The sequence below is a fragment of the Pieris brassicae genome, chromosome 10, assembly GCF_905147105.1.
Source record: "Pieris brassicae chromosome 10, ilPieBrab1.1, whole genome shotgun sequence".
Taxonomy (NCBI): Eukaryota; Metazoa; Arthropoda; class Insecta; order Lepidoptera; family Pieridae; genus Pieris; species Pieris brassicae.
The window spans coordinates 16,108,069-16,135,027 of NC_059674.1; the positions used below are offsets into that span (position 1 = coordinate 16,108,069).

Sequence of the window (26,959 nt, forward strand, 5' to 3'; positions counted from 1 at the left end):
TCGAAAATTATTACATGATTAGCTTTTAGATATTTATTAAATACCACTTCACTTAATATGAGTAACCAGAGTTAGGTTTAAAATTTCCCTGTCTGTTTGCAGAACCGAAGTCGCCTTGTTTTCCATTTGACCCTGAGCTCTCAGCACGGTACTGTCCTGTAATGATAAAATTAACATTAAACGCGATATTTCGTCTTACCTAGTTCTGTTTTTATTAAGACATTTGAAAGATGATATAATATGATAGACAACATACCCTTTCTCAGATAAAATATAACTGGTTTGCATGAAATTTATAAACAAGAAAATCTTTCACAAAAATAACTGCATAATTTATATGTAATGGATGAAATTTTTTATAGTAATTTATAGTTAAATTAAATTGCGCCTAATATTTTCTGAATAGCAATTTCTTAAGAAGTATTAGTGTTGTTATTTCCGAATTCATTTTCAAGCTAAGTCAGGTTGTTTGGATAGAGAATGCCGAACTCTATCATCTATCTATTATCATTATTAACATAAATATTACCATCATCAAATATCCCAGCCGCCTCATCCTTGGCATTCTGCTCCAATGCTAAGAGGATCTCTTGTGGAGTTGGAGGTGGCACTGGCAGGTGGGCACCTTGTGGCTGAAAGCCACCTTCGCCAGCAGTAAAGCTCACACTGTATGTGACACCATCATCACCCTTGTATGAGAAACTACCACGACTTTGCGACAAATCACCAGCCTCTTCAGCTTGAATTCCATTAGAGGTTTCAAAGGTGTACCGAAAACCTAAAATTTACAAAAATATTATATATAATATCTACATTATTTGCAAGTAATATTAAAAAAAAACAATACGTTGAGAAAAGTGTGTGTAAAACATAAATGTAATTTTTCTTCACACTCGGGTGTGTTTTAACTTTAATTCAATACAAAATAAATATAATGTACACGAGTTATTGTTCGCGAGATGTCGCGAGGAATCAGTGTTGTCCTTAAAAGCGAACATACCATAAGGAGCTCCTTTGTATTACACTATATTGAGATAATTTAACATATCATTTGAATGGCTCTCTTATTAAGCATACTGATGGTGGGAAGCAAATTATTTTCTGTATAGGCATAATAACGTTATGGTTATAATCAATGGACTACTAACAATTTTAAGCGTTGTCGGAACCTTGTAAAGGTTTTTAATGTAAATTTAATAACTCTGGAGGCTTTTTCTCGATTACCGTCGTGATTCACGGTTAATTGCTTTCATCGATTAGTTATCTTCCTCAGTCGTGATGAACCAATATATAGTGAGTTCGCGTTCCTACCGGTGTTGTAATTTGAATAAATAAAAATATTATTTAGGTAGGAAAATGTAAATTACGTCATATGTAAAGACAATAAAAATTAGCCGAGTCTAATTACCCACAGTAGTTATTTGTATAAGTAGTATTCTACATATATATTTCTATTTATACTATCTCTATAAGTTTTTGTTAAGAAATGTATACGAAGGCCAAACGTGTTTTTTTGATGTTGCGTGATACCACAGCCCAGGGACACACAGAGCCAGTGGGCTCGTAAGTACGATGCCGGAATTTTTAGTTTAACTTACTTTTACAACTTACCTTGTTCACCTACATCTTGGTCGAGTTTCAAAATGGCTGCACTCCTCTCAGCAGCTGCTTGTGGGCGATTATTGCCTTCCGACCCAGATGGCCCAGAGCCAAAAACCGCTGAACCTTGTCCTGGGGGCAAATATGTGGCACCCTTTGATGGTGGAAATGGTGGCAGCTGAGCACTGTAAGCGATGCTCACAACTGATAGTAGGACCTGAAAACATTTAAAAACTTGTTACCTTTGAAGTTTATCAGGGACTTTTAATTTGTTTATAAATATTGCGAAATTTTATATTAAATGGAGCTTTTTTCAAACCAATTCGTGATCTTTTATTTTCTTAAAAAAATTAAGCAATACTGTATTAAAATTTTGAATATTTACTAAAATTTTATTAACTCACCAAGCTGAACATTTTAAACATAATTTGTATTGTTTGTTTAAAGTAAACAAGTGCACTGCGACATACTTAAAAAAATCAGGCTTTTATATGCGCTAAAATAATAATAAAAAATATAAAATTACTATATTAAAACAATTGAAGATGTCCCTGAAAACATTTAACTTTCTGTAGGATCACGTACACCAGTACAATCTTTGACCTTAGCTACTATATTTGTATTTTTATTTTTATTGGACTGATATTCGTTGTTGTTTGCTCTAGAGCGGTGTTCTCTTTAAACACCATCGCTGTTGCTATTACATAGAACATCTCGAAGATGTGTACCTCTGAAGCCACCACACAGTTTCTAAGAAAAATCGATGATACACTCCGAAATATACTAACTCGACACTCTTGTTTTGAAATGGTTAAAGAAATCTAGTAGTTATGATGACGTTTATTTTTGATAGAATCTTAATAACCGAAGGTAGAATTAAACGTGTAAGTAATTTTTAGTTTTTATTTAATTAATTGAATGTAATTAATACCCATTGTCAGAGGATTTTGAAGATGCCGAAACGTCAAATTATAACACCTAAAATAATTGAATCATGTTCCGTATTCAAGCTTCAACTTGACCGCGAAAACTTACGGGCAATTACTATTAATACACTAAATGGTTGTAAAAACTTTAAGCTTTGATAACTTAGGAATATTATACGCAAGACGATTTAACCGGTAACTCAATGCGAAAGCTAAGATGGTTGTTGATGTACGGATACAGATCTAATTCAAAAAAGCAATCGTGCTGTTTGATTTTAGCTTCAAATAACTAGAAATTTATTTAAGAAGACATTCGGAAGTAGATTGGGTTATTTTTTTATTAATTGAAGTGGGTGCAAACGGGCAGGAGGCTCCTGAGACCTGATGTTAAGTGTCGTCAAATCTCAATGCCAAAGGGCTCCGGAGGTCTAGGCCTCATAATTCTATCTGTTTCATTATAATTTGTCAATCTAATAGGCAAGTAGGTGATCAGCCTCCTGTGCTTGATACGCCGTCGACTTTTTGAGTCTAAGGTAAGCCGGTTTTCTCACGATGCTTTCCTTCACCGTTCCAAAGAATGTTAAATGCGCAAATTAACATAATGTGCACAGCTGGGGATCGAATCTATGACCTCAGGGGTGTGAGTCTCGAGCTGAAGCCACTAAAGGAAACACAGCTCAAATAATTATATTTTTTTAGTATTATACTTTATAATATAGTCCTAAATATTATACAAGTAAACGAGGTATATTCCGTCTTAAAAAAAATGTGTGCATGTACTAGTGTACACAGGAATAAGTGAAACTACTTTATGACCTTATTGTTGGAAAAATGATTTTCAGAGTTGGTTAAATAAAGTTAGATAAGATAAAGTTTAATAAAAGGCCTTTATTATCATAGACATGAATAAAAATAATACAATTATTTCAATTTACCTTATTATTACAGAATTTCATTAATTGTAATATAATTATTATTATCATTGTTATCGTTATTATTTATTTTTATTATTAATGGCTTCGAATCTCTTCGAATCAACCGTGGTAGTGACAGAAAAAGAAGGCGCGTGACGGAAAAATGTGACGGTAAACATTTTTCCAACGCCGATAAAGAAGTTTCACTTCAAAATGCATAAATATAGTAGTATAAATTTATTTATTTCACAAGATTGTAAAATTTCATGTGTACACGGCACTACAACCTTTCAGATCTCTGTATCAGTATCTGTTTCGTGATCATTTTTTTATTAGCTTTATTAGATTTAATAATCATTTCCATGTTTACAAAATATTGTAAAAACTATTTTAATAGATTTCATTTTGGACACAGCTACGTTCTCGGGTATCAGAGTCTACTAGGTACTGCAATTAAGATTGTAAAAAGCAACGATAGTATTGCTTTTTTAATCTTACATTTTGAAGAAGGGCTTTTAAATTTTGAAAACTATATTGCCAGAACTTTTTCATGTTTTTTTTTTGATTTTTTACAATTTGTAGACATTGTATTGACTGCCTGCTTCTGCGTTCACATGTAAAACACAGCGCGTATAAAAGCCTAAATCTTATTTTAAACCAGTTATTAAATGATGCGTATCTAAAAGTAAATAGGCGTATTAAATTTACGCAAAAATTTGAATTCAACATTTATAAGTTATTTAAATTAAAGCAGAATAGTACTAGTAACAGCTAGTTTTCATATAACTTTTATTATAATACAATACAGTTTAATCTGGCACCTTCGCGACATTAGTCAATTGTTTAGGATAATTTTTAGTAAGCTAAGTCCTAGATTAGACAAATGTCAATTTAACGTGTTTTCCCATACGTTATAATGTTTTATATCTTATTAATCAATACATAACATCCCAGAAGCAAAGAAGCCAGATTTTTTAAAATCAAATAACTAATGTAGAAATGAATTTAAAAGTTTTCGTGTACATAAAGAATACTAAATTATTTTTAAATATTCAATCATTTATTTACATTGAAAGATACATTACATACATTTTTAGTATTGGTAACCAGTTTGTTCGTCAAATGGCTGTTGAGGGATCTCCTGAGCCTTCGGTACCAAGTATTGGCGGCTGGCGGCAGAGTTCTGCCCGAAGCGGGATGCAAAGCCGTTGGGGCCAGTGGTCGATGGAGCTGATTGAGGCTGGTTGTATTGGGAATTGGCACCAAATTGGTTTTGGGAGCTAGATAATCCAAACTGATGGGAAGGGCCGCCGATTGGCTGGCTCTGGTGGTTAGGTTGGGTACCGAATTGGGGTTGCCCATATTGGTTGCTAGGTTGAGCAGCGAGTTGAGGCTGGCCGTATTGGTTGCTAGGTTGAGCAGCAAATTGAGGCTGGCCGTACTGAGTGCTTGGTACCTGGGCTCCGAATGATTGTTGACGTGCGAATCCACATGATGAACAGGCAGCTGTACAGTGACAATTTATTAATTCACGATTCATTAAAAATATTGACTAATTTCAAAATTATCGATATTTAACAGATGTTAACCGTAGAGTTCATAAAATTTAACTTCTTTCATAGACGTAACATCTGTTGTACGGATGATATATAAAGTTTTAAAGGGTAGCGCATGAATTTAAAATCCTTACGTTTGATAGCAGATCCACCGAAGTTAGATCCAGATTGATGAGGAGGCAAGTATTGTTTCAAACCGTCGACAGCACCGTTGTTGCTTGATCCAAATCCATTCAGAGATCCAGAGAAACCACTGTCCACCCCAGCTCCAGCATTACCTCCGTTAAAGCCTCCTTGGGATCCTCGAGCACTAGCGCCAAAGTGGCCAGATCCAAATCCATTGGACCCGTGGGATCCAAAGCCTCCAGATACAGAGTTGGAGTCTGGTGGAAGGTAGGACCTTTCCAGATGTTCAAGACGGGCGGCTGATGATACAGCGATGACAGCGGCAATCAAAAACTGAAATGCATAGATTGTTATAAAATTGAGCAAAGAGGTATACTGGCATTTATAAAGTTCGAATATTTTTTTCTTATATATTCATATTATAAATACTTAGTTAGTTAAAGTTATAAAACTTTACAAATTAAATAATAAAAAAATTCAAACAAAATGTACAAAGCAAAATTTCGTTACCAATTTCATTTTGGGTTCTTGGAGGTGTAGTACCTAAACAGAGGCTCACTTAAAACTGTGACTCTGTGAAGAAGCTGACCTATTATATACCAAATGACCTGCTTCTAATCCTGATACATCTTGCGCGTGCTCTGACGTCATGCAATAACTCCAAGATATCACATACGTGGCCAAGTAATTAGCTACCATCGTTTTTTGGACCCGACCTCGTCAGTCAATTCAAGGGTACTGGGCTTAATTAATTTCAGCGCAATCCGCATTCGAATTCATTATGAAAGCTTTTGTTTGTTGCAGTAATGACGAGATTGTGATTTGATTGTGTATTTGTGAATAGGAGACCATTAGTTGAAATTATTAATTCGCTGGTAGGATTTTGCAATGTCAGTTTTTGTATTGACGGAATCATACGTGATCGTTGTGTTTCTGGATATGAGACATACTTTATGATATATTTTGATAATGATATTTGACATTTAAGCTAATTGAACATGTCAAAGCGTTTATGCGTGTTTGTTAAAATGACTTGATATTGTAGTTGACAATTTGGGACTGTAGTCAAAATAAGGAATTATAAATGTAATTAAACTATAATAAATTTATGAATTTTTGTCAATAATTAACATGTTTAATAACGTTGACAAGTAAGTTTACTAGTAAAAAAGTCCGTATTTTGAGATCTATGAATTGATTTATATTCCTATCGTCGTGTGGGTTAACACGTAGGGCAGTTCCTTGTTTCTGGGATCCCAATTTTTCTGATTATTAGCAACTAAAGGCTAATCCTCATTAAATTCTTCCCCTATCTTGCTTAATAAATTTTTGATACGAAAAGTAATATATATGTGTTTTTTAAAAATGTCTAAGATACAATTCGGACCAACAGGTACCAACGTAAATGTAGAATTAGAAGCATTTAATATCTTTATAGACGTTTATAAGTGTGCATTGCGTTACCGAAATGAATAAATAATTTTAATTTTTTTAATGATAAATATATAATTGTAGAATAAGTTAGGAGTTTCTGTAATATTTAATTATAAAATAACTAGCGAACCTGAATAGTAAAATCCTGTTTTTCAGCTTTCTAATAGAAATATTAAACCTATACGAAATAGCTATTTTTTATTACCCTCTTTAAATACTGCAATAGTACTGGACCCCATAAGCTATAAAAATCAGCCTTCAAATCGTTACAAAATACAGTACATCAAAAATGGTAATGATCTTCATAAAAGTACTTACAATATTTTATTACATAATACATAATAGTACTCCTAAGGCTATCATGTAAATTGATCGTGATGTGCGCATACGATGCTCTTGTTTCTACAATATTTTGACAGCGCACGTCAAGCATATTAGCTAATATTATATATTTTACATTTTATATATTAACTATGTCTTACCGTCATAAAATATATATTTAAATTAATAATAATTAAAAATAATTATTAATAATTAATTAAATTTATATTTTTAGCGAAAACGTTTTGGTGTCTAGAGAGTGATTTTATGTTTCTTTGTTTATTTTTTATTTATTTATTCACAGCCCATGGATAGCCAAATTCTAACTAAAAATAAAATAAAATATCATATAATTAAGTTATTTTACAAAATTGACAGAAAACCTCTTCTTATCCGCTTAACTTTTCCAAGTATAATTTTAAATCACAGTATATTAGCCCCTATTTGATAGAAGGTTCTCGAATGTATTTGATAATAGCACTATATTTCTAAAACTTTCCCTGCTACATGCACATTCGTTAGAAGTAGGAATATGTACAAACGTCAATTGTAAATTTCGTAACCCTACATCCATTTATTATATTTAACAAAAAACAATTATACCAAAGATAAAGCCAAAGAAAGGAATACATTATATAGATAAAAAACATTCGAACATTTACAAACATTTAAAATTTCAATACTTAATACAAATTTATTATATTTTAATTATGTCCAAAAACTTAACGCTAAAGATAGAACATTAATTATTTATACAAAAGAGTGCAACTGTTCAAATTTGATATTAATTGTTTTATCAAGACATGAAAATGATACACAATATATTTTCGGATAAAAGGGAAAATTTTTCTTATGATATACATAAGAACACTAGTCAAGGAAACATAATTATGAAGACATGTGTCAGTATTGCTCACTTGTATATTATTAGAAAGAAAAAATATCAGAATCAAAGTTTGCCCTAAGTCACGACTATGAGTTTAACTTTAAAATAAACATATAGTTACACACATAACGCCTTTATAAAAAGGTAAAAAAGAATCAATTCAAAATGTACGTCTATATGTTTCGAATTTTTTTTCTGCCTTTTAATAAGTTACTGGCAATGAACAATAAACCAATTTTGCTATTAGTAGAGTTAAGGCTCGTTAAATATAATATAAATCACCTCATATGTTATCCAGTGTTGATATAATCTATAAAGGTTTCAGTCTCAGTTATAATCATATAAAAAGGTAGGCAAGCCAATGACCAAAGGTATATGTCGACAATTTACGAATATGCTGTATTCTTTAGAAAGCTTACATTCATCGTACAAGAAATTAACACACATTAACCTAGGCAATCACTGCTGCACTGAATACTAGTATATCATTTATATATTAAAAGATGCAATTGGATACTTAATTCGTTTTTTAATTACAGTATGAGTAATCGTAACTTTATATGACATTACTTCGTATATGGAGTTCCAACGTAACTGTACTGTAGTGTGTAGAGTAGTTGGACTAGTATTTTCCGCAAACGACTCTCATCCTCTGAAACCTGGCAGCGCACCAATGGACTTTCTGTCTATGTGGACATTCATTACTCGCCTCTATAGTGAAGGAAAACATCGTAAGGAAACTGGGATAACTTAGATCCAAAAAGTCGACGTGTGTCGGGTACAAAAGACTGATCACCCACTTGACAGATTATAGACATTTTTAGATTTAGACAGTTTTAGTAATTTGTTACCCAGACCTGTACTTGTACTGAAGAGAATTATCTTTACAATAATTTCTGGAGATCTTTGTGCTATAAATCCATTAATAAAAACGCCATTATATATTTTTTGCCTATATTAGGCAAAAAATTAAATGCCTAATAAATTACAATTCAAACTATTTTTTATTAATATTAATATAGGTGTTACCGACGATATCGTGATGCATGTTTTAATCATCATGTTTAGTAATTGGCATTGAGTATTTCGTACCGCGTCTATAGAGACCCGTATATTAACAAATTTTAACAGTTTTGTCAAATATGTCGAACACCGTAAAACGTTGCGTTAACTGAAACAATATTCAGAAATAATGTTGAAAGAAAATGTATAAAATACGCCTACCAAACCAATACCAATACCAAAATTTGCAATAAATGTTATACTATAATATTATAAAACTCATTATAAGTTAAGTTGTTAACAGAAATATGCAGTACTTAATCTTAAATGGTTACAAATGCTGTTTTGGTAACACATTCTTAATACCTCCGTCGAGAAAATAGTCGGAGATATTAGCCAAAGAAAATGTATATTTTAAGAAATCTTGCTATAACCCATTATCAGGTTACTTTCGAGAAAATTGCGTGTCTCAGTAAAATTCTGATTAACCAGGCCGCAAAGTACTGTAAATATAAATGTAATTTATTTTGTTTATTTCGCCACCCAGGTAGGAATGTAAAAAAAATCAGGAAGTATTTTACGACAAATACTATGGTACTATATACGTAGAGGAATTTTATCAAATTTTATAATTTATTTAATTATACAAAAAGTTTTTTTTATTTCCCGTTTGTTGTCAGATGTGAGAGACTGTGACAAGTTATTGAGAAATTTGACATATCTATTGTATTGTGCGTCTTCTTAGTCCTTCCTTCCCATTTTACCGCTCTTTATAGGTTACTCCAGCTTATCGTGAAGTTTCCGAGTAATTGCCAAAGTAATGCAACAATCGCATAACACAAATGCTTTAAAGCGTCTTAGTGGTATGAATTGGCGGTAAATATACGCCAAATGCGTCGCCAGCGCATTTCAAAAGTGTTAACAATTATTGGCGAATTAAAAAAAAAAGTTAAAGCTTTAATTAACTACAGAACCCGATTATAACAGTATGTTGTACTCATACACATTAGAAATATTGATTTTAAATATCTTTAATTGATTGAACTCGATGGTAAATTCAAGGTCAACAAGTCAAGGTTTTTGATGACCCTATAAATATAAATAGACACTCAACTTGAGATCACTTTGAATGAATTGCCAGAGGGGCAAGTTTTGTTATTTTAAAATGAAAATGACCTTACAGCTTCTTGGTTCTTGGTGTCAATCTCGTTTAGATTTTTAATCAATATAATTGTATGCGTGAAACGTTCCATGATATTTTCGCCTTTTAAGAATATGTTATAATGGTATGTAATAACTGTTCGGACGTTACTGAAATATATTTTAAAGTTCTATACGAAATGTATGCTTAATTTTTTGCATACATTGCATACATGACTACATTGATTAAGTATTTACTTAATTGTTATTTTATTAATCAGCCCCTTTGCATATTCATTGCATTGCATATTGCCCCTTCTAATAAAGAAGTTAAGTTAAGTTTCATATTTGAATTATATGACACAATTCACAAGATTTTAGAGCTTTTCCTCAATAAAAGGATACAGTATTTGTACCTTTGGATTCGGGAATCCAATCCTTCAAGAAAAGAACGTACCAATTCTTAAAATGCTGGCAATGCACTCGCGAGCCCTCTGGCATTGAAAGCGTCCATGGGCAGTGGCATCACTTATCATCACATTAGCCTCCTGCCCGTTTGCTTTCTGTTCTATATAAAAAATGAGTTCATGAGTTACGTTGCTTACAGTTTTTGGATATATAGATATTATAAAACATATCGTGAAAAATATTAAAGACTGTACATACATCTAGTGGCTTTGAGAGCTTGATATTTGCATTTCTTTCATCAGTATTTTTTCTTATCAGGTAAGGAGGTGATCAGCCTTCTGTGCCTGACATTAATTTTTTAGTCTAAGACCTGCTGGTTTGCTCAAGATTTCTTCACCGTACGAGCAAGTGTAGGCCTTTTTATTTACTAACGCTATTTATTAACCTTCTTGTATTTTTCCACGAGAAATTATAGTTTAAATGATGCCATATACGGGTGTCTACAATAAATGCAGGTAGCTTTGACCATCAAATACGACAATTATCACATATCTATGAGTTAACAAAATAAAATTGTTTTTAAGGTATATTATTATATATTTAGGTATACAGGTCGTCCCAAGCCTTTGGGACATCAATGCAAAGTACCTTAACATATGATTTTATTTTGAAACGTAAGTATTATCCCGTTTAATGATTTTCCAAGAAGTATATAGAAATTGACTTCGACTGTTTCATGTATGTTTTTAATTGGATTAAAAAGATTCTTCCACTTTATTACTTTCTATAAAATACTATGTTACTTAAGAAGTAATATTATTTTTTGTACATTCCCTTTGAATGGCATCAAAAAAATAAGCAGTGTTTTTTTTATATTTGATTCGGTTCGATTCCCAGACGAGACAAGTTATTTTTGGAAAATACCTACCTTTTGGAATATAAAATAGTTTTTTCTGATGCTTTCCTCACTCGACGTGTAAGAGGGACTGCCAGTAGTAAGGGTTCTCTCTTACAGGGACCAACCTTTTTAAATTTAGTTTAAAATTTAATTTATTTGTCGTATTTTTTTTGTACAGCTTAGGTGTTAAAATTAATTGATTTTTATTACACACATTAATGTAACCGGTTAAATTAAATAACTAGTATAGAAATACATAACTACGACTTATAATTCAATACAAATAGAATGAAAAAATATCTATTTCATCAATGTTGCTTAGATAATAAAATAATACAAAAACACAAATGCTGTCACTAGCAACACTGTTCGTGAGTGACAAAATAAAATCGCAGGCAAGTAAATCTGACGGTATAATTATCGATAATGGACCAGTGTAATATACTACAATACATTAAAACTTACATATTTTGCAAGTAGTAAAACAAACAATAAATGTACCAATTTTAGGTACGACCTAGGTCAAGCCATAACAGTCTAACAGGATTACACATCAGAATCTCAAACACGAAGACTATACAGATAATATCGTCGTAAATCAAAGAGACATAATTACGCCCGATTAACGGAGTATTTAAATAGTAGTATAATTGATTTCTGTGGTTTCAATGAATGCTTTCAATACATATCTAAATATGGAAAAGTATTTATTTCGTAATCATCATCATCAATGGTTATACAGCGCCTTGTGGGCCTTAGCCTCCTCAAGTACACTTCCCCATCACAATATATCCAGTGCTTATCGCTTCCAATTGCGAACCCCTATTGTCTCGAGGTCCTTCACAACTCCGTCCCACCAATGCAGCCACGTTCTACCGGTTTTTTTCTTGCCACCGGGTTGCGAGTTCAGTAAGGACCTTGGGGTTCTCTCTCTCTTCATGTGCACGTCACTGTCCCACTTGAGCCTGTTGCACTTTATGAATTGGACGATGTTGGCCTAGTCTAGGGTTCCTCATGGTAGCGAATACGTCAAACACCGTCATCGCAAACAGGACCCAGCCATAATAAGGAGAGAAGTCTCGTCATTCTTGCTAAGGAGCCAGGTTTCAGAACCATAAGTGAGCACTGGTCGCAGAAGAGTTTTGTACAAAACTAGCTTGGTATTCTTCCTAAGAAGTCGTGATCGGAAATATCTATAAAGGCCAAAGTAGCAGTTATTTGCCATCATGATGCGTCTACTGATATCTCGGTTATTATCTCTAGTCACCATGGAGCCCAAGTAAACAAACTCCTCACATTGTTCAAAGCTTACGTCATCCACGACAAAGGAATTTCTTGTTCCTAATGGTGTTGTCGTCATATACTTTGTTTTATCCACATTTACCGACCATAGACCTAGCTTTTAGGAGGCTTTTAAAACATTCCGCTAATTGGTTTTTGTTTCGCGTGATTAGATCCAAGTCGTCTGTCTACTGGGGTACGACTTGGGTGGACTTAAAATATAGTAAGTAGTTGTAGAACTTGTAGAACTTGTAGTAGTTCGGCATCACTAATCCAGTTCTCTAACGCTAAGTAATACTTTTTAGAATAAGTTATGTTTTAAGTTAACTGTAGGCTATGTAACTGTAACTCTATTTTAATGAATTCCATATAGTAACGTTGTCCAATAAAAGTGATGGCGTAATTTTCCTTTACTAAATGTGATTTTTCATTCAGGTTATGTAGCGTTTTTGTGAAGCTAAAATTCCCTTTATATATATATATTAAATCATATAAATATCTTCCTAATCACTTAAAAGAAGTGTACCACGGTGACTACTGCGTCATCTTTGTCAAATTTTAGGTCCTCATGATCTTCTTTTAACCGAGAAAATTGACACAATATGACTTCAACTAAATATTGACTCTTCAACTAAATATAAGAACAATATAATACTATTGTAGAGGAAAGATGGTGTACTGTTCGTCTAATCTAAAGGGATAATCCTTGATGAGTCTTACCACTGACTGATCTAGAAGTTGTATATATATATACAAGGATAACCTTAGCGGCTGGAATAACTTCATTAGCTCGTTTCAGGGTATAGCGTCATCGCAGTATGCAGACTGTACATGTCGCTACATCATTAGAGTTTTTATAATATTACCTTTTATTTCGTACCATGGTATGAATACATATATGGCAAGTTAAAGATTTGCTGTCAATTATGAATGAAATATGGGACTGTAACGTATAGTCCAGACATATTTGATGATTAAAAACTTGCTGAAGAGTTTTGATTTTTAAATAACCTGGAACAGAACCGTTCATAGTTAGACTTTTTAGTAAAATGATATAAATACTATAGATGAATATTATAAATGAAATCATATTTTAAATGACTCGGCATCAAAATTTGGGGTCTTAAATTTACACCGAAACTAAGAGAAACACTTAGTGTCTAATAAGATCGGTTTTGAACGTCACATAACATTTACGTTACGCAAACCAGGATTAAGTGTCATAATAAATCTGTACCATGAAACTGAGTTTCCTTCATACGAAAAGCTAATGAATCATTCATATTTTGCAACTACATGAAGTTGTCAATTGATTCTGACAATCTAGATATGGATAAAAAGTAAAACTGGCCGAGCATCTGCCCGCTTATGGAGGGACTTACTACATAAAATTAAATTTTTTATAAGGCATTTATTACAAAACACAGACGTGTTTCTTAAAATGTTTTAAATTAGCAGTTATCAGTCTTTTATGCCTTCCAAATAAAAATAAGCTTCATTGCTGCAACTAAAGCTGTATATTATTAAACTTCAGATTAGAAAATAAGACGTAATACCTATTCACTCAACTTACTGTTTATTATTTCATAACTTTAGTCAGTTATTTTGGCGATTAAAAATATTACACAAAATAATCCCAGTGTTTGTATCATTTGACTCTAGACCTGAGTACCTATAGGTACTAATAAATCCGGCCTCGGTCAGTAATTAGATAGCTTAACGTCAGTCAATATAAATACAATATACCTTGCAACATTAAAGAATAATATCAAATATTTTGTATTTACTTACAGAAATACATACATTATCCATACATAAAAAAATGTACACAATATCTGTTTGAAATACATAATTTCGATTTAATAATTTTTGATGAGGGTGATCCCAAATATTTTTTCTCGGCCGATCGTCACATTTATTAGTTGGGTCATCTTTGAGATTTACTCGGGTTACGTTTAGACACATTTTTATTTTGATATATACTTTTTGTTAATTATAATTGATAATAGTTACGTCCACTATTTAGAATTTTATAGTGAGTGTTTAGTGCGTTTTTGAGAACTATCGCGAGGCAAGGTATTAGCATTAGTCTAACCTCTCTTAGTTCCCAAACTAATAGAATTTCTCCAAATCCTTACGGCTGATAATATTGTGTGCCTTTCTTCCTGGTAAAAAGATATTGTAACGAGGTTACATACCTGAGTACACTCAGGACTTATTATTCTAGTATAAGATTGTGTATCGACGGCCACCGAACCGTTCTTTGTGGTACAATATCACTACTGTGAACTGACTCTGTGAACAAACAAATATGTCGATAGTGTCGGAGACAGCATTTAGTAAGCGCCACGTCTTTCTTTGGATCTGTCCAACAGACTGGAATCAGCCTTTGGTATCGCAAACAACCTTGGCCTTCGCCGTCACCGTCGCATATATCCCATAAGAGAAACCATGTACTTGAAACACTTGGTCCCACAAGACTTTCAGTACATACTCGTAGTAGGCCAACTGTAAGACCCGTCTTGTTATTATCAATTGATTGTACCCCACCATCCCTATGACAAATAATGTTGGGTACATTAAAGGGATAGACCATACAGTCTGTAATAAAGAAATCGTGTAAATTTATTATCTACGCGCTGTCCTAGTGTCCAAACAGACGAGTTACACTCATACTTTTAACCAATGCATTATACCAGCTTGAGATGGACCTAATGTTAGTTTTAGTATTTACTTACAGAAATACATACATTATCCATACATAAAAAAATTTACACAATATCTGTTTGAAATACATAATTTCGATTTAATAATTTTTGATGAGGGTGATCCCAAATATTTTTTCTCGGCCGATCGTCACATTTATTAGTTGGGTCATCTTTGAGATTTACTCGGGTTACGTTTAGACACATTTTTATTTTGATATATACTTTTTGTTAATTATAATTGATAATAGTTACGTCCACTATTTAGAATTTTATAGTGAGTGTTTAGTGCGTTTTTGAGAACTATCGCAAGGCAAGGTATTAGCATTAGTCTAACCTCTCTTAGTTCCCAAACTAATAGAATTTCTCCAAATCCTTACGGCTGATAATATTGTGTGCCTTTCTTCCTGGTAAAAAGATATTGTAACGAGGTATGTACTCAGGACTTATTATTCTAGTATAAGATTGTGTATCGACGGCCACCGAACCGTTCTTTGTGGTACAATATCACTACTGTGAACTGACTCTGTGAACATACAAATATGTCGATAGTGTCGGAGACAGCATTTAGTAAGCGCCACGTCTTTCTTTGGATCTGTCCAACAGACTGGAATCAGCCTTTGGTATCGCAAACAACCTTGGCCTTCGCCGTCACCGTCGCATATATCCCATAAGAGAAACCATGTACTTGAAACACTTGGTCCCACAAGACTTTCAGTACATACTCGTAGTAGGCCAACTGTAAGACCCGTCTTGTTATTATCAAATGATTGTACCCCACCATCCCTATGACAAATAATGTTGGGTACATTAAAGGGATAGACCATACAGTCTGTAATAAAGAAATCGTGTAAATTTATTATCTACGCGCTGTCCTAGTGTCCAAACAGACGAGTTACATTCATACTTTTAACCAATGCATTATACCAGCTTGAGATGGACCTAATGTTAGTCATTGTTAGCAAAATTTATTTGAAAACTAATAATTACTATAATAATAAATGTTTGATGCGGTAAAATGTATAGATTACCTAATGCGTGAAGGATCTTGCGGTATTCCGACGCAAACCTAACTTGGCTATCGCAAAAACTCTGAATAAAACCGTATAAGGCTAAGATGAGTCTAATGACTATTTATGAGAGCATAAAGGTTATAAGATCTTCGTTTGAACTAAATAGATTATTGTGTTCGACCCTATACTAAAGTTATTTAGTAGGTGGTAGGTAGGTAGCCGAGGTTAATCCTGTCATTTTTGTTCATTCCTTCTTCGACCGCCAAAAAAGCCGCAAAATTATCTAAAGCTAAACCTAACCCACCTGTTGGGTTAGTTTAGGTTAGGTTAGGTTAGGTTAAGTTAGCGTTAGATAAATTTTGCCACATTCATATTTCTGTCATGATTAAAGTTTTATTTTTATTATTTAATACATCAGTCTTTTCTCCTAGCACATATGTCCTGCCGACCAGAAGAAGCAATTTTTTTAACATGAATAAATAAAATCACTGGTCATAATTACGGTCATGGTGTTAGAAATCTTATTTCATATCTATATATTTTTATTAAATTATGTAATGCCTTTATCACAGCCTATTTTGTATTACGAATTTATTTTATTCCTTATATACTCACCACAAATAACATCTAGTAATTACGAAATGAATTAAAATTTATTTGAAGGCGCAATGACATGACACAGATATTTTATAATTATTGGAAATAGCAACGATGAACTATTCTTGACTTGTTTTTTACATAATTGTAGTATTTATTTCATTCATAATTATTTATTTATTTACAGCTTATGTACGGCCAAATTTTAACTAAAATTATTATAAAACTGTTATCAAACAAGTGATTATTATAAAACAACTCGAAAACCTTTTAATATCCAATAATATTTTTGAAGATTAAATATACAGTATTTACAATTTTCGTAACTGTAATAAAAATATTTAAAAATTAATCAAAATAAAATTAAAATAAATTTTAAAAGTTTGGTCCCTATGGCAGTGTAACCGTGTGTTAACGCTGTCAGCATTTCCTAGCTGTATTGAGATACTTATTCGTTAAGCGAGAAAAGCAGTAGCTCTGGGGTGATCGGTACTATCTACCAGATGTCAGCTTAAATCTTTAATAAGCGCCATTGCATTTGAACACCACGGCGCAAGAGTCTCTACTCCAAAGGTAACAAAACGAAGTTGGAGGAAAGACTTTTATATTTGAGCCGTATATTATTTTCCGCCACTCATCGGCCGCCCTTAGCTTATTTGCTTGTCCGAGGGAGGTGTGACGGGGTTAACGTGTCCACAGAAGTAGCATCCCATACCAAAGCGCATTCCTTCTTTCAAGGAATCAACGACTTCCCATCCGATCTCTAGCGATGCCAGTTGGCTCCAAAGTGGCTGGAACATTGACGGAGGAAAGAGAGCGGCGTATGAGGTTTAGGTGTGACGAGATAAACGACCTTATCTTTTGGTAATGGTGGCCAATTAATGTACTTTTTTTAAGCCATTTTTAAATCATAGTATATCTTCCATACCTCACCAATAACCCACTCTCCGGCGAGTCGAGAAAGCTATTAAGCTGCGAGAATGGGAGCTTGTTGACGCTGGACTGTGCGAGTCGAATGCATAGAAAAAATCTTATGTTTCCGGCAGCGGTGATAATTGTCCAATCGCATAATCTTTTCCAGCAAATATCGAAGGAAGGCAAGAACTTTCAAGTAACTTCTTTCTTTTGAAATAATTATGTGCATTATTGATACATAAATAACTGAGAATTGTCTAATTTTACACGTACCAGAAGTATAAGACGCTAACGGGAAATGTGTATGTATCAAATATATATTGTATTTTAATTATTGAATATGATGTATATCTATTATTTATATTACGACTTCAGTACGGTGGCGGTTGTTGGAGGGATCTTCAAATAAAGGACACTTTGTTTTGTATAGCATTGGCATGTTTCTACATTAAGCAGTTTTTCATTTTCTAAACTATATGAAACTACTTACTGAAGTATTTCCCAACCAATTCGACTTAGTATCCTACAAGTTTGTTGGTTTGTGGACTCAGTTTCCGCACTTAGACTCTCAATAGGTCCGTTGTGGGTAATTTCCTTAAGAGCGTACAAATTCTTACAAGGCCAGCAAATCACTAGCGAGCCTATGGGCGCTATCACTTAACATCAAATGAGCCAGTAAAACAATTTTTAAGTTGCGGTACTGTTACTAGTCTTCACTTTTTCCATTCGATATGTTTACTGTGACTTATCAAAGGAACATGCAATCAGTGGGCAGTCCATAAAAAATGGCGATGCTATTTGCTTTCTATTATTTAAGTAATTTTGTAATAATGTATGTAGGTTTTAATTATCATTAGAATCATATAGATAAATGAATCCTTTGGTTACACATTTACACAATATTTTATCTGGAAATCATTTTAGTGTTTCGATTTCTTATTCGAAAAGAATATGTTTATATTGATTAAAAAACGTTTTTAAATGTAATTAGTAAAACTTCTGTCGGTCAACGTCAGTTGGTTGATAAATAAAAGTAAAAAATTTGCTATAAAACATTTATTTAGTTCATATTTACAATTAAAAGCTATATTTTATTTGTAATCCATCGTCATGCTTAAACCTAGTACTGTCCATTTACATTGCCAAGTAATCTATACTTATTTATAAGCAAGTATAAGAGAGAGGGAAGATGTTATGGTTGAGATCATTAATGAAGAGGGAAAGGAATGGGATATAGATGAAGTTTGTAGGACTATTTGATTTCACCACAGATAACACAATTTTGTATAGAAGCTAATATATGAAATTATTGAGTTGATAAGATGGTTTTGGCGAAATCAAAGCAAATCACATAAATGGTTCACAGCTTATTAGGAGTACAAACGGGCTCAACAATGATGACCTTAGCTTAATTAGTACAACTTAAAAAAAAAACAAAAAAAAAAACAAAATTTTCCTTGTACATAGAAACCAATGCCTAATAGGCAACAAATATAGCTTCATACGCTTTCAAAACAATAGCTATATTTTTTTTAAAAGTGGAATTTTTAGATACATTTACCTACAATATATATGTTTATTTAGGCTTTAGTCGAAATAGTGGTGTAATAATATTATCTGGTTTCAAATATTGTTAAACTACGTCATCAAAGAAATATCTGGTAACTTCAAAAACATTAGGTAATTCGGTGGTCAAAAGCAAAATTACCGAAGGATGCGTTTAGTAACGGTATCCAGATTGAGCGTTGAAGTTACCGTTTCCGGATCCACGTCCAGCGTTAGGTGTCAAGTATTGCCTAGAAGGAGTTCCAAAACTGGAACCTTGTCCGCCAAATCCTGAACCACGACCGCCGAAGCTTGAACCTTGCCCGTTAAACCCGGATCCCTGACTGCCGAAGCTGGAACCACGTCCACCGGAGCCCTGACCTCCGAACCCGGATCCTTGACCACCAAAGCCGGATCCTTGGCCACCGAAACCGGATGCCTGGTTACCATAACCGGATCCTTGAGCACCATATCCTCCACGACCAGCATCAGCTCCTTCACCGCGGTACTGACCTAAAGAAAATATAAATTTAATAAAACAAGTACCGTTTCAATTTGCCGAAGACAGGTAAGAGCGATTGATGTTGTGCAGCACCACTAACACGACCTCCAGAATGGAAGAGTGCAACTGAAGAAGAAGCATCCTTCAGGTTTATATACTTGCATTGTCTCAAGAACAGGCTGGTTTGGCTTGAGTTACATACACTGGGGAATTATGGTTCCCAAGTAACATTTAAGAGAGAAATATTTTTTGTGTTCATACTAAGAATTATGTATGAGGTACTCTTAGTGATATGAATAACACGAATATTCTATTTAAACGATAAACAAAGATATACAAGTAGCTCAAACGTGAACGATTTTAAACAGTTACAATAATTATGTTTCGCAACGAAATAACAGCACGTGTTTTGTGCATAGCAAATTGCAGATGACATGGAGCTTTGAGAATAGCGTTTTGGTTTTACATAAAATAAAATTCTTGTTGGTTAAATTCTTTAAAAGTCTGCTATAAAATGTATAATTAAATAAAAAAAGCTTTAGTAACTTCCATATTGAAACATCTAGCACAATAAACGAATAAATAAAAACATCTTAGCTATGTGCAGTAGTGTTCGACTAGTGGTTAAACTTAAGACTCTATTTTAAAATGATGACGTGTCTGGCTTCTGCGCTAACTTGTCTTCTTTAAATGAATCAAAAAAAAACAGCTTGGAAATGTGTTTGCTCTTTTGTACCGAGACTTTATATTAAAAGCTCAAGGTATATTTTGTCTTTTTGATTATAAACACTTACACAAATATAACCTGGGTGTTGTGGCCACAACGGAACAGTAACATCCGAAAGCTCAAGGCTGTGTCCCGTTACAATTACAAAGCTGTACTGTTTTAAGATGCAATTTAAGCTAATCATCACATAATATGTAGTCCAGGACCAATCAATCTGGTTTACTACGCTGGATACCCTGTGGGGGCACTTAGGTCAAGTCAATGTATAATTAATTATTTTGTAAATGTATAGAAATATATTAATATGTATTATGTACAGATAATATAATAAAATTTTAAGAGCCTTCAGGAAAAAGGTGGAGCTAGGGTTAATTGCAGCACGCTTGCGGTGCATACTTGAATCTACCTTGCTTATATTTTTCTTCAATTTCTTAGTCAGATATTTTGCAATAAATAGTGATTAAATGTGTCAAAGAATGATATTTCACACTCGTTACACTTATTGTTATTTAAACACAATTTTGAAAAGATTCGTGTATGTTAAGTGATGCGAATTAACCTAAGCAACCTCTCTCAGAGGTAATGTGTGAGATTTAGTACAGAGATCAGCGTGTGAATCACACACAATGTCCGTCATTAATTGCTCATTTTGTCATACATTACTTTACTATAAAAGTATTAAACTCTCTTTTATAGACCTTGACAAGATTTTTCAGATAGATACTAAATGTAACATGGTTATTTGAAATGTAAAAAGACCTTGTTTTAAATATCCATTCACACTATTATCAATGCTACAAAAATCGCTTATGTATAAAGTACGTTTTGTTAAGTATTTTTTTTAATCTCGGTTGAATTAAAATTCCATTATAGAAACTCGGAACGGACTATGTGCCTGTAATATCGTTCATAATATCTTATTATTATAAATTAAAACAGTTTAAAGATAAACATAGTGGTCCTTTTGAGTCCGTTTCAAAACATGTAAAAAGGTTTTAAGATTTACGCGTAAAGTTCGTATAGTATCTTTGCTTGAAAAAAAAAATGTTTTGACTCTATATTTCAAATCGTGGGAATCGCATTAAGGGAACAAATTTAGTAATTCGAGCAATCTTAAAATTCATTTGTGGCGTATGATGCCATAATGCAACTTGCAACTAAGAATATTGTAGTTTCATCACGATGAATTATACGTATTATAAAGATCGGAATGTCGGAATATGTGCTTAAACCTAATATTTGGTTTTTAATTTCTATAGACAGGTATATCAGGTAACAAGTAAGCGAACAGCTTTTTACCCCAAAAATATCCTTTTTTGCTCACTCTAGATTTATTTATACGTATAATCATGAAGCTCCGAACACGAAAAAACATACATAAGGTTTTTTATTAATTAAAAGAGGACCATAATCTCGGAAAACTTTTCAAATAGTTATGCTTTTAGTAGAAATAAGAGTAATAAAATAATAAACAAAGAAAAATTTATCAAGCGAAACTAAGATTCAAAGCTTCTTATTTTTCTAGAAGTTTTCTAGTAATATTGGTTATTACTAGAAAATGATAGCAGCATGACTCATTTAATTGCAGCCACAAACGGATGACAAGTAGCGACCTTTTCTAGTCACGATCAGAGGTGCAAACTTATTCTGATCTCATTCCTACCCTTTAAGTTAACCATTGTGAAATATGATTTTGTACGGTTGAGAATTTAAACTAAAATATTAAAGAATTATAAATATTAATTGGCAATACAAAACTAAGATTATCATATATAATTGCAAAAGGAAATATTGAAATGATATTTTCAGTTAAAAGCCATAACATGGAAATTATATTCTAAAATTATAGTCTAATACGCGCAGTGCCTTCATTGAGATTTTTCAAACTTGTAAAAATGTAGCATAATCTTAATAAGTGATATTATACATCATTCTTTAAAAATACGATGATAATATATATGCAAAGATACAATATAAAGATGTTATTTATGCCATATACATATGCGCTATATTTGGGCACGAATAATGAAATCTACATAGAATAACAAACATGGGAGCGATCGCCTCAAACTGCACCAATTTTGTGAGTACGTCCGGTTACCGCAAAATGTTTAAGCCTAATTGGTTCGTTGAAGCATCTGTAATCGACATTATTGCCCGTATTCTCATTAAATGTCAACGCTAGGGCTGCGTCGAAGGAAAATCAGATTTGGCTATCGGCAGCGATACGCATTGATTTCTACACATTGCATGACCTGTCAACTTCGCGAAATTCGAAAAAAGTTATTGACTGTCTCTGAACTTTATGTAGCAAAACATTTGCGTTTACATTATATGTTTGAAGTACAAACATATGTTATAAACATCCGCGTTTAATTATTATAAAAAATTACCTATTTCTTCCTGTAAAATGCAAATGCAGAAAATTCGAATCAGTCAGCCCTATTTCACAGGCTTACGCGGTCTATTGGCACGCTTAGTGCACAATTAGGCGAGTGACCTATCACCTGAGGTCTACTTAAATAGAAGTATAGACTGCGTTTGGTAATTAGAACGCATACAGCGCATCTCGACGTATTTGTATGAACTCGAAATATGGCCATCTTGTGCAAGAATGTATTACAGAGAAAATCAGCTACGTAAGTCCGATTAACGACTAATTTATGAGAGCAGAAAGAACTAGATTCTTGATATATCGTAAACCAATTTCAATGTATTTACCACAATACGTTAAAAGTTCTCTTAACACAACGATTTGTCATTCACCTGTCTCTTGTTATCACCGCTTAAAGACAATTGTCAGTAAGACGAAACAGTTCTTTATTTCAGAGTGCAACTAGACCAATATATTTTTTATCTATCAATAAAGTAATATATACCAGACACTATTGTTATATATGACAATGTTACAATAAATTCTGATCTCTATAGATGCAATCGTCAGCTAACATGAAAATTTTGACTTAATAAAAAAGCGATTATTTACCTATAGTAATAACGACCTAACTCGGCTGTCTGTCTCTATATTACGCATTGATTCACTTTACGTAGGGTAATCTAAAGTTCGTGAGAGTCGTGGAAAAACAATAGACTTTTATCTGGACGTGTACTATATAGAAAGGGAAGGGATGTAAAGAAACCTAGCACTAATAATGAGAAATTGATTTTAAAATTATTTTAGCAATTTATATGTTTCAATTTTGTATTTTACTGGATTTGAATTATTGTGACGATTTTTTAAACCGAAAATAGCCTTAGTTAATAGTCACGCTATCCGTCATTTGATGTGATGAAGGTCAAAGTGTGGTTCGTACAATTTAAATTACCAAAACGTAAGCACTTATGTTTTTGTATTAAGTAGACCAGAAGTTACATCACTATCATTATTCGTAATTAACAAAGCTTTTTATCATAACATAAGTGTCTTTAATACAGTTCTATAATAATGGAAATATCGACCAATAAAATTTACACATTATTATAATTGTCACCGTAATTTTTAATTATTGGAAAATGCTCTCTAAAAACTTTCAATCTACTGGAATTTAATTTCTCCCATATTAACAAAGATACGTCTGTTAGCAAAGATTTATAGCGACATAAGAGATAGTGTTGATTATACAAATGCAAATGAAGATATGCAAATGTTACGTAACGTAGAAGCTTATTTGGATACTATTGCCAGCATCTACTTCTTACTATCTTTGTTAATTGATTTTTTTTGTACGTTGTACGTAACGTAACGACCTTAAAATGACTAGCATTTTGAGTGAATTAAAGAAGGTTGGAATGTTAAAGTCCGGTGGAAGTCCAGATATCGCTGGAAAGACGCCGTGGAAAGGCAAGCAGCGCGATCGGTATAGATGACGTTCTCTGGTGTCTGAGGTTAAGATTCTTTGGGTCTTTGTCAGTCAGTTTATATCGTATCGTATCAGTTACTATAGAAAACTGCGTCGATATAATTTTAATTAGAAGCCAGTAGAAAGTTAGTGGAGTTGTTATTAACCGATCTCATTTCCAAAGGTAGACTGTAGGATTACCAATATTCTTACTAACGCAGTTTTGTGACTTCGCACCTGTGCTCTTTAATATATCCGTGGCTACATGAGCCCTTCCTGGCTTATGCCAGGGAATTCACAGGAACACGTTAACTATTATAACTTACCATCATCAACAATGCCGGCTGCTTCATCTCTCGCGTTCTGTTCCAAGCTCTTCAGAATCTCTTCTGGGATTGGGGGAGGGGTAGGGAGATGAGCACCACGGGGTTGGTAGCCGTTCTCATCAGCAGTATATGTGATGCTGTAGTCCTGACCGTCATCACCCTTGTAGGAGAAGCTTCCCTGAGACTGGACACCATTGGTGGCTACACCGGAAGCATCGGCTCTGATTCCGTTTGAGGTTTCGTATTCGTAAGAAAAGCCTTCGGCGGTGACTTCACTGTTAGGAAATTTAAATATAAAAATGTGTAGTTTCTTTACGTAACTTGACTATATACGTATAGATTTCCCTGTCAGGACAGGATGATTTAATATGCAATATCTCAATACCCAGAAATCTAATAATGTAGAAACGTAATTGTAGGTACTTAAGCATATGAAAACTTGCCCTAAATACGTTACCTGTTAAGTTTCAGAATTTGAGCACTAGCGTCAGCAGATTGCCTGCCACCTCCTACACCACCTGCGTTGTAACCACCAGCGCCTCCAAAACTGCCTGCGCCTCCCGCTCCGAAACCGTTCCCGGCACCGTAACCTGCATTTCCAGCTCCGAAGCCACCATTTCCAGAGCCGAATCCACCGCCGGAGCCGAATCCACTACCGCCAGAACCAAAACTGGATCCTCGGAAACCGGAACCTGTGGCGCCATAGCCTGCACCATCTCCTCCTCTCGGAGGAAGGTAGGCGTTGTCTAAGCGGGCTGCTGAGCAGACACCAAGAACGGCGGCAACGATGAACTGTGAGAAAAAAAAGGTAATGCATGCCATTATAAGTTTTAAAATTGTATACATTAGCAAATGAACTGCTTTGATAACTTACACTCTTTTCTCATATTATTAAAATTATCAATCAACATTTTTTAAACTTAATTTGAACTATTAACCTATATTAGCTACGAATTAAGCATTGCACAACTAGATCCAGACAAACTAATACTCTAATATAAGTGACCTTTTGATATATTTCATAAATTGATGAGTTGGTTGGTCCGATAACCAAATGCATTAACAAATGTAGTTCGTGTCTGACAGTTGGCTTGGGGCAAAGTTTGTAGGGCACTTGCTCAAACACTCGATTTGCACTTGTGAAATCCGATGTAATTATACCATCTTTATCTTACGTATGATTCGATATCTTATAGACGAAACTTTGTATTAGAAATATTTAAAAGCAAATTAGGTAGATAAATTTTACGACATTGTTTTTTTGATCGACAATTTTTATATTACTCATGTTTCGAGATATGACTAAAAAGCATTTAAATTTAAGATAATGTTATAAGGGTGTTAATATAATACAAGAACATTTAAGTATTCAAACAATTATTTCGAGTATTCGGGACGCGAGAATATAAGAAAATTGAGAAGAAAAATTATTATAAAAAACCTATATTTTATATAACTTGGAAAATATGCTACTTGTCAACAAAAATCCAATATTGTACGCCAAAGAAAATCTATCTAAAGGTAGATACCATGAAAAATAGAAAAAATAGACTAGACTAAGATTTTATGGTTGAAAATGGTTACACACAAAGTTAACAGATATCCGTTACATATTTCTGACATTTGAAATTTCACAAAATCTTTTGATATTCTACTTTGATAAAAGTTTTAAAAGAGTATATCAGTTTATAAAACTGATATGCTTTGTAAAAATATAGTTTGTAAAAGTAATTTGCATACAAACCACAAGAGAATCGGAATTATATGCAAACCCCACACAAAAAACTTTTATAAGTATATTAAAGAAATAAAAATATAATGATAAAATAAATAAAATATTATGTAATACTTCTAAGGTTTTTAACCACCCTTTAAAATTAAAAAAAATATATATAAAATCTCCCTAACTACACAATATAAGTATTACTTACCAGTTTCATATTTATAAATTAATAAATATATTAACTAAGTGATGTTTGCTCCGGTTAGGCACAAACTGTGCTGATGGATGCAAGGAGCTAGGTTTTATACCACTAAGATTGCCATACCAGCTTAAATGGTATCACGGTCGATTCGATAGTAAGGTCTTCTAAGTGAACGCATCTTTAGCTGCGATAAGGACTGGAATTTTACTTTTTTGCAGCCGACAAAGTCTCGCATCCTTATTATAATCTGTTATATCAAGGTTTGTCAACAGACTTATTTAAGGAATCATACGTAAGAAAAATTAATAATTATAATGTTATTCTTGCAATTAATGGTAGCATTTGTTGAACTCTTTTGTATGACAGACTTTAAT

The 26,959-nt window shown here is 33.2% G+C and overlaps 3 protein-coding genes across 3 annotated transcripts; all 3 read right to left on the bottom strand.

Moving 5' to 3' along the window:
• On the bottom strand, window positions 1–2,028 carry LOC123715354 (pupal cuticle protein 27-like). The gene is made up of 4 exons (XM_045670328.1): window positions 2,004–2,028; window positions 1,612–1,816; window positions 530–778; window positions 1–156 (listed from the first exon to the last, which is right to left on the bottom strand). Exons 1-4 carry the CDS (start codon window positions 2,022–2,024, stop codon window positions 53–55), a joined length of 579 nt encoding a protein of 192 aa, XP_045526284.1. The 5' UTR covers window positions 2,025–2,028; the 3' UTR covers window positions 1–52.
• A 2,455-nt stretch (window positions 2,029–4,483) lies between these two features.
• On the bottom strand, window positions 4,484–5,705 carry LOC123715324 (pupal cuticle protein 36-like). Its single transcript, XM_045670289.1, has 3 exons — window positions 5,632–5,705; window positions 5,130–5,454; window positions 4,484–4,945 (listed from the first exon to the last, which is right to left on the bottom strand). Exons 1-3 carry the CDS (start codon window positions 5,638–5,640, stop codon window positions 4,533–4,535), a joined length of 747 nt encoding a protein of 248 aa, XP_045526245.1. The 5' UTR covers window positions 5,641–5,705; the 3' UTR covers window positions 4,484–4,532.
• Window positions 5,706–18,778: 13,073 nt separating this feature from the next.
• Window positions 18,779–26,651, bottom strand: LOC123715143 (pupal cuticle protein 36-like). Its single transcript, XM_045670003.1, has 4 exons — window positions 26,592–26,651; window positions 25,118–25,452; window positions 24,661–24,935; window positions 18,779–19,779 (listed from the first exon to the last, which is right to left on the bottom strand). The coding sequence occupies exons 1-4, from the start codon at window positions 26,598–26,600 to the stop codon at window positions 19,442–19,444; spliced, it is 957 nt and encodes a 318-aa protein (XP_045525959.1). The 5' UTR covers window positions 26,601–26,651; the 3' UTR covers window positions 18,779–19,441.
• Window positions 26,652–26,959: the final 308 nt, after the last annotated feature.